This window comes from Rana temporaria, chromosome 9, assembly GCF_905171775.1.
Source record: "Rana temporaria chromosome 9, aRanTem1.1, whole genome shotgun sequence".
Classification (NCBI taxonomy): domain Eukaryota; kingdom Metazoa; phylum Chordata; class Amphibia; order Anura; family Ranidae; genus Rana; species Rana temporaria.
Genome location: NC_053497.1, coordinates 124,411,237 through 124,426,306, shown reverse-complemented (window position 1 = coordinate 124,426,306; position 15,070 = coordinate 124,411,237). Strand labels below are relative to the sequence as shown.

General features: G+C 44.6%; 1 protein-coding gene across 1 annotated transcript in view; it reads left to right on the top strand.

Moving 5' to 3' along the window:
• The window catches only part of SETX (senataxin), a 199,136-nt gene that overhangs the window by 155,393 nt on the left and 28,673 nt on the right, over positions 1-15,070 (top strand). Inside the window, exons 20-21 of the mRNA XM_040324416.1 lie at positions 4,128-4,300; positions 4,382-4,474. Of these exons, the coding sequence (XP_040180350.1) occupies positions 4,128-4,300; positions 4,382-4,474 (266 nt within the window). The remainder of the gene's footprint in view (positions 1-4,127; positions 4,301-4,381; positions 4,475-15,070) is intronic.

The window sequence follows — 15,070 nt, the reverse complement described above, 5'->3', positions numbered from 1 at the left end:
TGGGAGGCATACTGCTTGCTACAAAACTGAGGTACTCCTCCTATGGGAGGGGGTTATATAGGGAGGGGCATTTCCTGTTTGAGATTGCCAGTGTCTACACCTGAAGGTACTCCATATAACCCATATAGTAATGAATGCCGCTCTGTGTCCCGTGATGTACTCCAAGAAAAAGATTTTACAGGTAAGCTGTATTAAAAATCTCTTTTTTGCTTTATTTCCTTTTTTTTTTATTTTAAAATTTTTCTTCCATTGAGGGATACAAGAGGTTTTAAACATTTGGATTAGGCCAGGGGTCGAAAATATCCGGGCGCCAGGTCGCAATTGTGACCTGGCGCCCGCCGGTAATTAAAGCTGCGGCCTCAATTACCGGCCGCTGCGATCGCGCGGTGGGGCGCACGGAGGCACAGGATCCTGTGTCTCCGTGCTTCCCCGCCGCGACAGCCGGTAATTGAGGCCGTGGCTTTGCGGCCTTGTGAAGTCCCAAGCTCTTCCTTCTGTGAGCTGGTGGTGGCCGTTGGCATTACAAGTTAAACAGCATGTGTAATGTGTCATTTTTCACTATTTTCACTACCAGCTCCTTCCCTATAATTAGAACCCCCAAACATTCTATACATTTTTTATTCTAACATCCTAAAGAATAAAATGGCGATCGTTGCAATACTTTCTGTCACGCTGTATTTGCGCTACTCATGTATGTGTTCGCTTCTGCGCGTGAGCTCTTCAGGACGGGCGCGTTTTTCTGGCTCCTAACTTTTTTAGTTGGCTCCTAGATTCCAAGCAAATTTGTCAAACCCTGGATTAGGCTGCCCCACCTACAAGAAAATTGAACACTGACCAAAAAAAAAACCTGTAGGCCAGCCCTGGATAACCCCTTCCACTACAAACATGTCTCATTATTTTTCTAGTGTCCAGGGCGGATGGATGTCTTTTTTTACAGATTTTTTAGGACTGACTTGTTCCTGGCATCTTTTTCAATTTTTTTTTTTTTGTCTATAGTCACTCCTCTTGTCTACATCACTGATGGGAGCTTCATCGATTTAATTGCAGCTTTCCAACATGGCTGACCTCAGCCTGGCTTTAGAAGTACTGTGTCTGAACCGAAAAGGGCTCCAGGAGAGATCAAATAATTTCCTGTGTTATGTAAACGCAGGCACATACTGATCTGTGATTCATCAGAACCGATCAGCAGGTCTAGTCCAAAAAGCACTGGCCTGAACCTAAAGACTGATCAGTGCTGGATCGAATCACAGCACCGGCAGGTGTGCGCCCCCTGCCCGGGAGCACAGGTTGCTTATTGGGTACGCGATCCTACACAGCAGAGCCGCTTTGCCACCATATATGGAAGTTATACGGTCGGCAAGTGGTTAAAGAAAGTTTGAAAAATAAGTTGCTAGCTGGGTCACCAGGCAAAAATAAAGGAGAAAAGCCTAAAAAAGCCACCGCATATAAGAATTGGTGAGCTGCAATTTTTGTTTTAATACTGCTTTAACCACTTTCTTACCGGGCCTATTCTGACCCTCATATCCTACATGTAAACATCATAATTTTTTTGCTAGAAAATTACTCAGAACCCCCAAACACTATATATGTTTTTTTTTAGCAGACACCCCAGGGAATAAAATGGCTGTCATTGCAACTTTTTATCTCGCACGGTATTTGCGCAATAATTTTTCAAACACTTAAAAAATAACAAAACGGTAAAGTTAGCCCAATTTATTTGTTTTTATATAATATGAAAGATGATGTTACGCCAAGTAAATAGTTACCCAACATGTCACGCTTTAAAATGCACACACTCATGGAATGGTGCCAAACTCCAGTACTTAAAAATCTCCATAGGTGACCCTTACATTTTTTTTTTTTTTATAGGTTTACAGTTTAGAGTTGCAGAGGAGGTCTATTGCTAAAATTGTTGCTGGTGCTCTAATGTACGCGGCGATACCTCACAGGTGTGGTTTGAACGGCGTTTACTTACGTGTGTTCGCTTCTGAGCGTGAGCTACTGGAGACATGGGGTGTTTTTTTACTTTTTTTTTTTTGCTATTTATTTATTTTTTGATCACTTTTATTCCTATTACAAGGAATGTAAACATCCCTTGTAATAGGAATGGTTTGTGACAGGTACTCTTTATGGAGAGATACGGGGCCGCCAATTGTCAGAGATGACTGGTGACCATCTGGTCACCATTCATCTCCATGCTTTCCATCCGGCGCCGGCAGATCGTTTCTCTGGATTCCCGATGACACTGGAGAGCGCAGAGAAGCACCGGATGGCGGCGGGAGGGTGGGGACGTCTCCTCCCATCGTCTATAAGAACGATTAAGTGGTGGAACTGCTGCTATGATCGTTCTTATGGTGCGCAGAATTGCCGGCTAAAAAGATGGATATCTGAATGATGCCTGTAGCTGCAGGCATCATTCCGATATCCCCACTGAAAGTCCAGGATGTCATATGACGTACCTTGGGCACAAAGTGGTTAAACTTTGCAGGAAGGGTGCCCAATAGTAGCACTATTAACCAAAGACTGTTAAGAGGCCAACTTTCTGTGGATCCCAAAGGAGCCATTTTTCTTTGAAAACGATTTGCTAGTTCAGCTGTATGTACTGTGTATGTCCAAAAAGTGAACTGTTAATCACAAGCTGGTGGCTGCTACTGCAACCATCAGCTTGTGCTCTGCTTGATCAGCCGGCTCCAGGCTTTAAAGTAAAGGTGATGCAGTGGCTTTATAGCCGCTGATCATTTTTATAGTCGGGCAGCACTGTGCATCCTCCCCCTGTGGTTTTCAGGCTCTCCCACTCTTACTGGGAGCTCAGAACCACGACCGCTGGCTTCAGGAGCGAAAGCAGTGTGAGAACGAAGCATATCCATGCCTCAATCTTGCATGTAATGAAAGAACCCGGAAGCGACTGATTTTGTCACTTTTTTCAGATGCACTATTTCCTTACCAGTATATCCAGGCATGACCTCTAACTGAGCAGATATGTGCTCGGTTAGATGGTGTGAAGGGCAGGGGAGACAATGGGGTCAATTGGACCCCTAATGTCTCCAAAAAGAGTACCTGTTAACTGCTGAATCCTATCACATGGGGGTTATTAACCCCTTGTGATGGCAATCAAATAAAGTTTTAAAAAAAGCTAAAATTATAATGTATTAACATTTTTGTATAAATTGCCGTAACTTCTATTGCCCCGTAAGTAAACTACGGTCAAATCACATGTGTGATATATTGCTGCGAACGTCAGAGTGAGAGCAATAATTCTAGCACAAGAGCTCCTGGTTAACACTAAACTAATAAGCTGTAAAGGCTTTTAATGTGTCAACTAGGAAGATCTTTGAGTATTGTAGTTTTTTGCGATCTCACGAGCACACATAATTTTAAGACTTTGCACGTTTTGGTATACATTTACTTGATGTGACCTCATCTATTTATATTTTACTAAAATGATGAGTATTATATTGTGTGCATGTGTTTGCAATAAAATGTATTTTTATCATATTTTTTCCCTGAAAGTTTGTATTTAATAAACAAGTATCCTGTGACATCAAAATTTTTTAAAATATATAATGTTCTGTTAAGTAATTTTATTGCTAAAAACTACGATTTTTATATGTGCAAAAATAAAGAAAAAAATGCCGTAGATCCAAACTGGTTGAAGCTGAACTCCAGAATAAGCAAATATACAAAAGGCATGTGTATTCTTTCTTGAAATTTGGTGCCCTTTGTTTATTCTGTGCAGCAATCCAGCATGAATTTGTGTGGTCACTGCTGTTCTTTCTCCTTGTGCAGGGAGACTGGTCTTGCTTCTGCCACCCTTGTAGTTTTCTGTAGGCAGCCTGTAGTGGATGAACTTACTGGGACTCTCCCAACAGCTCTGCTCTCTGCACTAGCTGTGTACAATATAGTGATGTCACTGCTAATTTTTACAACCTAACTGGGTTTGCAAAGGCATGTGGTGCTCACAAGTTTATTTAGATCCTTTATGACATTTGAGAATTTTTTTACATTTTAATGTTTTTGTGCTTGGGGTTCAGTTGAATAAAGGAGAGTGATAGTTAAAAAGAGAGCACCAGTTCTTTATAAAAAGTACATTGCCTAATCTAATCATTTTTATTTCCATCTCATTTTAGAAAGCAGAGGAACTAGGTTATGGGCAATCTTTGATGTCTCGGCTCTGCCAAATCTTAGAAGCCTCTGGCTCCAATCCTCCAATCCAACGGCTGACATTACAATATCGTATGCACCCTGATATTTGCCTCTTTCCTTCCAAACACTTTTACAACTCAATACTGAAAACTGATAGGTAGGACTGCCTTTGTTTGAATATTTTATTACTGTGGACTTGGCAAAATAACAAAACCCTAACCTATTTTTTCATCTACAGGGCAACAGAGGAAATCCGGTGCTCCTCAGACTGGCCATTCCAACCTTACATGGTATTTGATGTTTCTGATGGTTATGAAACGAAAGAGAAGGAGTAAGTATCAAAAATAGTGGAACAGCAAAGTCTGCCAATATATTTTGTTTGCATATTATACAAATGTAAAATGTTTCGACCTGGGAAGAGGAGATGGGCCCATTTAGAGATGAGGAACATAAAAGGAAAATCTTGAGAATAGCCTGTTTTTCTACAGGGGATATAAAGACAGTGGAAATGTGCTATAAACTCCTGGCAAAATGTTATGTGACCCCCCCAGAGGGTGCTTAGGATCGGGAAGAGGGCTCCCCAACCTGTGGGAGGGGTTGTGATGCCCTGGGGACCTTTGTGCACCTGTGGTGGGAATGCACAAAGATTCAACCCTATTGGGAAGGAATCTTGGCAGCAACTTACCAAATTACGGTAGAACAGATTCAGAAGGGCCCTTAAGATTGTTTATTTCATGATACAAGGACAATGGTCCCTCAATACAAGAATACACTTGTCCCATTCCTCTTAAATGAAGCTAAAAGTTTAATCCAGAGTTTTTGGAGGACTCAAGAAGTTCCGAGCATGAAGGAGTGGGTTGCAAGGGTTGAAATAAGAGCCGTAGAAGAAACTATTTGTATAGAAAAGAATTCACTGGAGATATAGCGGAATACATGGGGAAAATTAATGGAATTTATACCCCTTTCACACTGGGACGCTTTGCAGGCGATAGAACGCTAAAAATAGCTCCTTTAAAGCGCCCCCGAGGGCTTTCAAACTGGAGCGTTGCACGGTACCCGACAATTCATTATCGCCGCGAGTAGTTTTAAATTACCTTTTAGAAATGTCATTTTGTGCAGGGACTTTTCTAAGCACGAGAAACATGCACTACGTTACAGGCATACTATAGACACCCCCCAGGTACAACATTTAAAGGAATATTTCACTTTCATTGTTTCACTTTAAGCATTCTTAAAATCACTGCTCCTGAAAAAACTGCCATTTTTTATTAAAACATTTTCTTTATCGTTACATCACGGGACACAGAGCGGCATTCATTACTATATGGGTTATATGGAGTACCTTCAGGTGTAGACACTGGCAATCTTCAAACAGGAAATGCCCCTCCCTATATAACCCCCTCCCATAGGAGGAGTACCTCAGTTTTTACGCCAGTGTCTTAGGTGTTAGTCATGGTTTAGCTTGCCTCCGCATCCTTGGGATTAGGTGAGCTACCGGTTCTGTCCAAAAAAGCCTGAGCGCTAAAGTGGTCAGTAACCGGACCCCAAACCCTTGGGGTATAGCCCATAATGCTTTCTTTTTAAGAGAGCTGGACCCTGGGCCCAGAACTTAGAAAACCTTTGGGCACCTAATGTTTTCTGTTTGCCAGGGTGCTGTATGGGCCCAGGACAGTGGATCCTTCATGGAAGAAGAAGGTTCCCAGGGCCTGAAGGTCTAGACATCCCCACGGAGATGGGGGAAGATTGGGCCTCTTGCTTTGCAAAGTCCTGCGGCATGGAGCAGGTAAGTAAGGGGAAAACTTGCGGAACTTGGCTCTTAGCAAGTTTTTTCTGGGAGGTCACAGGGGACATGCCTAAAAGTTATGCATTGCATCTGGCAAACCAGTCACATATCATGAAGATAGGATGGCTCTATATGTTATTATTCCCCTTAAAAAGTGACCTCCCTGGTAGTATTGGAAAAGCTGTGAGTGGGGCCTTTTGTGTACAAATGTATGTGTGTGTCAGAGAGCTATGCTTACCTGCAAGCCTCCAGGCGATGCTCTATCCAGTCCTCTTCCTCATGCCTGCAAGGCAGGCAAAACGCTGTCCTCCTCGTGTGTTTCTGGCTGCGGCTGCAGGAACAGAGAGGCCCTTCCTCCCAAACACCCCCCCCCGTCGGCGGGCACGCGCGCGGCGCGCGTGCACGTGTTTATAGGCGCATTTGGCGCCGTTTTAGCTGGGGGGGAAGGGCGGGTCAGTGATTTAAGGAAGGGGCGGCCCTTCCTTAGATACCACAGCTCATTCAATACTATGGTTTGAGGGAGGAAGGACTGGAGTGAAGCACGGGGCGCCGAGGACACACAGTGGCCGGAAAGAATACTACAGTCTTCAGAAGATTGTGGTTTAGCCTAGGAATAGGCTGTTTTTCTTTTCCATCTCATAGTCTTTTCTTTGGCAATACTACTCAGGGGGATAGAATGTTTTTTCTTGCCTAGATTGAAAAAAAAAAAAAAAAAAAAAAAAGAAGAGAAGTTTTTTTTTTTCTTTTGAAAAAAAAAAAAAAAAAAAAAAGTGTCATCTGGGGGAGAGGAAACATTTTTTATTCCCCAAACAGGTGTTTGGGCATTTAACTATTTATAAGTCCCAGGTACCAATAAGTAGCAGGTGTACCTCGGTATTGTACCATGGCATCAAAGACCAAATCAGAGGGTACAAAAGGTGGGGATTCCCCCACAGGGTCTGAGGTCTCGGATAGAGCTATGCCGCTGCTTTCCCCACTGGGAGCCTTTGGGCCATCGGGATCTGGGACTGGAGCTGACGCGAGTCAACCCAATCCTAAGATGGTCACGGAGGAGGTGTTACTTACCTCTTTAAATGAGATGCAGAAAAGCATGGGAAAAATGATAGCCGCAGCTATGCGGGGTAGTAAGCGGAATAGATCTCCGTCACCCGTGCGCGGACCCTCGGAAGAGGAGGTCCTTTCCTCTGGGGAATTGGACGACCTCTTGGACAAGGACCAAGTAGGTTCAGGGATCGATGATCCGGATACAGAGGAGTCTGGGGCAGTCTCCCTGAGGGAGAGCTGGTGGATTCAAGACTTGACGGACTTGGTCCATAAGGCATTCAACCTGCCTATACCAGATCTCCAGGTATCGACGGTTTCAGCTTTGGGCTCACTGAGGGCGCCTCAAAGCAGTGCGGTGTTTCCGATCCATCCTCTATTGGAGGGAGTCTTGTTCCAAGATTGGAACAAACCAGACAAGGTTTTCTTACCACCTAAGAAATTTTCTGTCTTGTATCCTATGGAAGAAAAGTTTTCCAAGAGATGGGCTTCTCCTGCAGTAGACGCAGCCATCTCATGTGTTAACAAATCGTTAACATGCCCTGTAGAAAACATACAGGTTTTCAAGGATCCAGTGGATAAACGCTTGGAAGCACTACTTAAAAACTCCTTCACTGCTGCAGGGGCAGTAGTACAGCCAGCCGTGGCTGCGATTGGAGTCGCTCAAGCTTTATCGGATCAATTTAAGCAAATGCTTGAACTTATTCCTGCCGAGCAGGAAGTAATAGTAGAGGTACCAGTCCTGGAACAGGGACTGGGTTTCTACTCCAACCTATTCATCATCCCAAAGCCCAATGGAGATGTCAGGCCAATTTTGGACCTAAAGATGGTAAATGCATACTTAAAAGTCCGCTCATTTCGGATGGAATCCGTGCGGTCAGCAGCTGCCACACTCCAAAAGGACGACTTCATGGCGTCCGTAGACATAAAGGATGCCTACCTTCATGTTCCAATTTATCAGCCACATCAAAGATATCTACACTTTATGGTGGCTTCGCGTCATTTCCAATTCGTGGCGCTTCCCTTCGGGTTGGCTACGGCCCCCCGCGTGTTCACGAAAGTTCTAGCTCCAATCCTAGCCAAGCTAAGGATTCAAGAGGTCACGATTCTAGCATACCTGGACGACCTCCTAGTCATAGACCACTCGTCTCCCGGCTTGGAGCGAGCAGTGGCCCTCACGGTCCAATACCTCGAGAGGTTCGGCTGGGTCCTAAACCGGGAAAAGTCAGCATTCCAGCCCACAAGGCAATTGGAATATCTCGGCATGAGATTAGACACAGAACAACAAAGAGTGTTCCTACCTCTGAGGAAGGTCAAGGCCATCAAGGTGTTAATCCTACTGGTTCTAAGCAAGAAAGAACCGACTATTCGCCTATGTACGAGACTACTAGGCAAGATGGTGGCTACCTTCGAGGCGGTGCCATACGCCCAGAGCCACACTCGCATCCTGCAGGCAGCCATCCTGTCAGCATGGAGCAGAAGGCCACAGGCCTTGGATATCCCGTTGCCACTCTCATCAAGAATCCGGCAAAGTCTGTGTTGGTGGTTAGATCCTCAGAACCTACTGAAGGGAAGGTCTTTCAGCCCAGTGGCTTGGAAGATAGTGACCACAGACGCCAACCTAACGGGCTGGGGAGCAATTGTGGAGGGTTCCACTCGCCAAGGTATTTGGGCAAAGCCAGAGAAGCTGTTACCCATCGACATCTTGGAGCTCAGAGCTGTTCGACTAGCCCTCAGGGCTTGGACGTCGAAATTGCAGGGGTTCCCGGTGAGAATTCAATCAGACAATGCCACGGCAGTGGCATACATAAATCACCAAGGGGGAACCAGGAGTCAGGCCGCTCAGAGAGAAGTGAGCTTGATTCTCCTATGGGCAGAGGCTCATGTACCCTGCATATCGGCAATATTCATTCCCGGAGTGGACAACTTTCAGGCGGACTTCTTAAGCCGCCAGACTCTATGGTCGGGGGAATGGTCTCTGCATCCACAGGTCTTTCAAGCACTCTGCCAAAGTTGAGGAGTGCCGGACGTGGATATCATGGCATCGAGACTCAACAAGAAGCTAGACAGGTTCATGTCCCGGTCAAGGGATCTGATGGCCTGCGGAACCGATGCTCTGGTTTGCCCTTGGCATCAGTTCAAACTTCTTTATGCATTTCCCCCGCTCCAGTTACTACCCCGCCTGCTGCGCAGGATCAGGGTGGAGCGCATACCAGTCATCCTGGTAGCTCCAGCATGGCCCAGAAGGGCATGGTACTCACTAATCCTAAGGATGGTAGTGGGAAACCCTTGGACTCTGCCTCTAAGGCCAGACCTGCTATCGCAAGGTCCGATCCTCCACCCTGCCTTACGGCATCTAAATTTGACGGCCTGGAAGCTGAATCCTTGATTCTCAGGGGTAGAGGTCTGTCTCAGAAGGTAATCTCTACCCTAATCAGAGCCAGGAAACCGGTCTCTAGGGTGATTTATTACAGGGTCTGGAAGGCCTATGTAGGCTGGTGTGAGTCCAAGCGATGGCTTTCTCGCAAATTTACCATCGATAGAGTATTAAGTTTTCTCCAGCTAGGAGTGGATAAAGGATTGGCATTAAGCACAATCAAAGGACAGATTTCTGCCCTGTCAGTGTGGTTTCAGCGGCCGCTGGCCACCCACTCGCTGGTTAAGACCTTCCTTCAAGGGGTCTTACGTATTAAACCTCCAGTTAAATCCCCGCCTTGTCCGTGGGATTTAAATCTTGTCCTGTCAAGTTTACAGAAACAACCGTTTGAGCCGTTGGCTGAAGTTCCTTTGGTTCTACTGACAAGGAAGTTGGTATTTTTGGTTGCCATAGTTTCCGCAAGAAGAGTTTCGGAACTGGCAGCCTTATCCTGTAAGGAACCATATCTTATATTTCATAAGGACAAGGTCGTTCTCCGCCCTCATCCTTCCTTCCTACCGAAGGTCATATCCAGTTTTCATTTGAACCAGGATTTGGTATTACCATCCTTCTTCCCTAAACCTACTTCCAGAAAGGAAGGGTTGCTGCATACCTTGGATATTGTCAGGGCCATGAAGGCCTATCTTAAAGCTACAAAGAAGATCCGGAAAACAGATGTGCTGTTTATTCTACCGGATGGGCCCAAGAAGGGGCAGGCAGCTGCAAAGTCCACCATTTCTAGGTGGATCAAGCAATTAATCACTCAGGCCTACGGCTTGAAAGGGTTGCCTCCTCCAGTATCATTAAAGGCTCATTCTACTAGAGCCATGGGCGCCTCCTGGGCAGCACACCACCAGATCTCTATGGCTCAAGTTTGCAAGGCGGCAACCTGGTCTTCTGTCCACACATTTACAAAATTCTACAAGTTGGACGTAAGAAGGAATACTGATACTGCCTTCGGGCAGGCAGTGCTGCAAGCTGCAGTTTGAGACCCTCGGATCCCGGGGGCTCCTCTTTTTTTTGAGTTAAATTTAAAAATTTAAGATTATTTTTCTCAAATAAGTTGGATTTATTATGATTTGAGTATATCTCTAAATTAAATCCTTTTGTCTTGGAGATGTTCTCCCTCCCCTCATTGTAAGCATTGCTTTGGGACATCCCATATAGTAATGAATGCCGCTCTGTGTCCCGTGATGTAACGATAAAGAAAAAGAGATTTTTAATACAGCTTACCTGTAAAATCTTTTTCTTGGAGTACATCACGGGACACAGAGCTCCCACCCCTCTTTTTGAGGACCATTTTGGGAGGCATACTGCTTGCTACAAAACTGAGGTACTCCTCCTATGGGAGGGGGTTATATAGGGAGGGGCATTTCCTGTTTGAAGATTGCCAGTGTCTACACCTGAAGGTACTCCATATAACCCATATAGTAATGAATGCCGCTCTGTGTCCCGTGATGTACTCCAAGAAAAAGATTTTACAGGTAAGCTGTATTAAAAATCTCTTTTTTTTTTGCATTGATGCATGTCCCCGGGGGCAGGACCCGGGTCCCCAAACACTTTTTATGACAATAACTTACATATTCTCCTTTAAAATTAGCACTTTTGATTTGATCATGTTCGGGTCCCATAGACTTTAACAGCGTTTGCGTGCTCGAACTAATTTTTTGCCTGTTCGCATGTTCTGCTGCGAACCGAACCAGTGATGTTCGGCTCATCCCTAATGTCTTCTAAAGGCCGCTCCTATGAATTCTAGAAAAAAGTGATAGCACCATGGTAATTAATATTATTGTAATATTTAACGCTAGAAAAAATGGACTGTAAAACTGTTCCAAAGGTGTTGAGCTGCTGAATTCTGCAAGCCACGTAGCCTTATTTAGTTAAAATTCTTCAATGTCTGAGAACCACAAACGGGGGGGAGGCCACATGCTTTCCAAATTTTTTAAAAAAATAACCAATCATACATTGCTTTCTTGGACACCCTGGCCAAGCAGCTGGCACAGAAAGACTGGTGTCCGAGACGAGGAATTGATGTCTCTGTCATAGGGACAGCACGTGGGACAAGCAATTTGCTACTAGGCTTGAGCACTGTCACGGGGGTCAGTAAAACGGAGCTATGGTGTGAAACATTTACTTAAACCTGAACTAAAACCGAAGCATGTTAAAGCATTTGTTATAATGTGCAAGAATGCTTGTGTACCTGCAGCAATACAAGATTTGTGCTCCCCAATATTATTCTTTCCACTTTTGCCATATTTTAATAGTTTTCTTCCTCATATGGTTTCTTCCCTCTGCAGCTATTGGGCAGCCGATATTGATGCTATTCCTGTGCATGCACATGCTGACGTTGCGTTGCTTGAGCTCCATTGTTTGTTTTTCGCAGGTTCTGGGAGTTGGCCAACTGTGTACACAGCTGGAAAAAAACGAACATAGGGCCAGATTCTCAAAGGACTTACAACGGCGTATCCCCACGTACGCCGTCGTAAGTCCGAATCTGTGCCGTCGTATCTGTGCGCCTGATTCATAGAATCAGATACGCCTCTCTGTTGCCAAGATACGAGCGGCGTAAGTCTCCTACGCTGTCGTATCTTGGGGTGCATATTTACGCTGGCCGCTAGGGGCGCTTCCATAGATTTACGTGTCGAATATGTAAATTAGCTAGATACGCCGATTCACGAACGTACTTGCGCCCGCTACGCTGTTTACGTAAGGCTTACGTCCGACGTAAAGTTACCCCTGCTATATGAGGCGCAGGTAATGCAAGGTATGGACGTCGGAACAAGCGTATCTTTTTACCTCGTTTACGTAAGTCGTACGTGAATGCGTAGTTTACGTTCACGCCACAGGCATTGAACCGGCGTATCTTAGGAGCGTAAATTCGACGTGATACTGAGCATGCGTGCGCCGTTCGTTAGGCGCGTCATTTACGTGGGGTCACGATTGATTTACATACAACACGCCCACCTCTTCCACATTTGAATTACGCGGGCTTACGCCGGCCCATTTTCGCTACGCTGCCGCAACTTACGGAGCAAGTGTTTTGTGAATACTGCACTTGCCCGTCTAAGTTGCGGAGGCGTAGCGTAAATAGGATACGCTACGCCCGCACAAAGTTACGCCCTCCTACATGAATCTGGCCCATAGTTTTTAACAGAAGAGACATTCAAAGTCTCTTCTACCAAAATGCTTCACTTCCTTGCATCTTTTTTTTTTTTTTTTTTTATGGCTGGGGATAGCTGGGGTGTGTGTAAGCTGAGAATCTTTGGATCGGCAGCACACCCACACAGAGAGTAAATTTGAAAATCTTTATTGAAGCATAAATATTAAATTCACTGGATTAGTACAGGCAGGGGAAATGCAGGTAGGTTGATGCATTTTACACTATAGGAGTGCTTTATCAAAACCACAGAAGTTGCAAAAGCTACAATCACATTTTTAACACAAATCGCATTACCGCACAAGTGCATCTCGTTGAAATCTAACTTGGCTGTTGCAACTACAAGCCCAATACAATCTCCTGTTCAGAAAATTGTTTAAAAACAAGAAACAAAAACACAAAAGAGAGCTTCTATTCCATATAGTAACCTTTAAAGAGCGGAGGAGAAAAAAGAAAATGATATATCTACCCCCATCTTAAAAAAGGTTACACACTATACTCAAAGTGGATGTTCCTTAAAAACCCTGATGGATTTTACTTCCTCTTTATTTCTCTGCAAAAGTAAAGCATAATGAGATGTCACCGCTGTCCCCTGTACAGGAAGCATCCTTTCTTCACCCCTCTTCCTTTCCGGGGGCCGCGGACTCCAGCTCTGTGAATGGCCAGAGTCGCATGACTTCACTCCCACGCATGCGTGCGGGAGCAGCCAGTCACGGCATGACCCCTCTAGAAACGGCACAGTGTGCCCTTTCTAAAGTGCACATGTGCCGAAGACATCGACGTACGGGGACATTGTAAATATCTCCTAAACCGTGTAGGTTTAGGAGATATTTCCAGCACCTGCAGGTAAGCCCTAATATAGGCTTACCTGCAGGTGAAAGTGGTTGTACAGTAGAAGTGGTTTACACAGAAAAGATTGAAAACCTGACCAGAAGAGAGAATTCTGAAAAAAATACCAGCAAAGGGGAAAAAAAAAAGATCATCGGCAAAGGAAAAATAAGTTATACATTGCATACGTCAATCATAAAAATGGGTTAAATCCCACTCAGTTTAACCCCTGGGGAATTTTGGTGCCAAGAGAAAATATCCAGAATACTTGCCGCTTACACAGGATTCTGAACTTATCTCCTCCCTTACTAGGCATGGTTATCTTCTCTATGTCCCCATCATGAAAATTATTGAAATGTTGGGTTACATTGGTGGCCAATTTCCTGTCAATGTTCCCAATGTGGTAATTTAAACGATCTCTGAGTCTTCTCATAGTGCAGCCCACACATATTGAACCCTGCAAGCCTTACATGTGATCAAATGGATCACATATCTCATGTTGCAATTAATAAAGCTTTTGATGTTCAAAATTCTATTGTTAGAGGTAGATTGAAATGTATCTCCTTTTACAATACAAGGACATTATGGGCAATTATTAGAGCCACATTTAAAGACCCCTTTAAAATCCAGCCAGGTCCTAGTAGTGAAACCTGATCTGAACTCACTAGGTGACAGGGAGTTACTTAAAGAAGAGGCCCGACGGAATACCGCTTTAAAACCACCTGACAAAACTTTAGCAAAAATTTCATCCTCCGAGAATAGGAATATGGCGTGTCAAAATATTTCAGATTTTCCTAAATTCAAGACTAAAGGGGGTTGAGAACACTGGAACATTAACATTACCTCGTCAAGGCTTTTTGTCACACAAGAGTTTCTCCCTCTCTGTGCACGCAATATTAATAGCTCTATGAAGCATGTTCTCACCGTAGCCTGTACTACTTTTTTCCTTTTTGAAAATCCTCGTCCCTGCTGCATAGTCTCCTCAGTCTTTGAAATGCCACACGTAACGTGATGAGGATGTCCCGGTCAGCACAAAGTAACACATTGCCAGAATTAGGCTTCCTATAATATGCTAGACTGAACATGGCTATCCCTACTGAAAATCATGACATCCAAAAAGGAAATAGATTCACTGTTCATCTGCCCAGTAAACTGCAGGTTCAGACAATTGTCATTTTAAATAATCCAAAAAAAGGATCCAAATCACCTAAAGTACTTGAGCAAACGAACAGATCGTCAATAAATTGCCGGTAAAACCTTTATTCTTGATCGGAAGGGGTTTCCATCCCCAAAAATGCGGTACCTCTCCCACCAACCCATGTACAGGTTGGCGAGAGATGGTGAAAACCGAGCTCCTATAGCTGCTCTGCACTTCTGGAGATAGAAGCCCCCATCGAAAGAAAGTGTGTCAACAAAAAATCTAAACGTTCCAAAATGTATATCCTTGTGAGTCACTGAATAATTGCTGAAACGATCAAGAAAGAATTCCACAGCACGCAAGCCCATATGATGAGGGATCGACAAATAGGGGACTGGTCACGTCACACTTTACCCAAGTGTCTCCATCCTCCATACCAAATCCCCACAACATTGCAACAGCTGATTCATGTCCCTAAGGTAAGCAGGAAGGCTCCTCATTAATGGCTGTAGCTAGAAATCAACCCGTAAACCTAAGGGCCCTTTCACACGGGCGGACAAACGG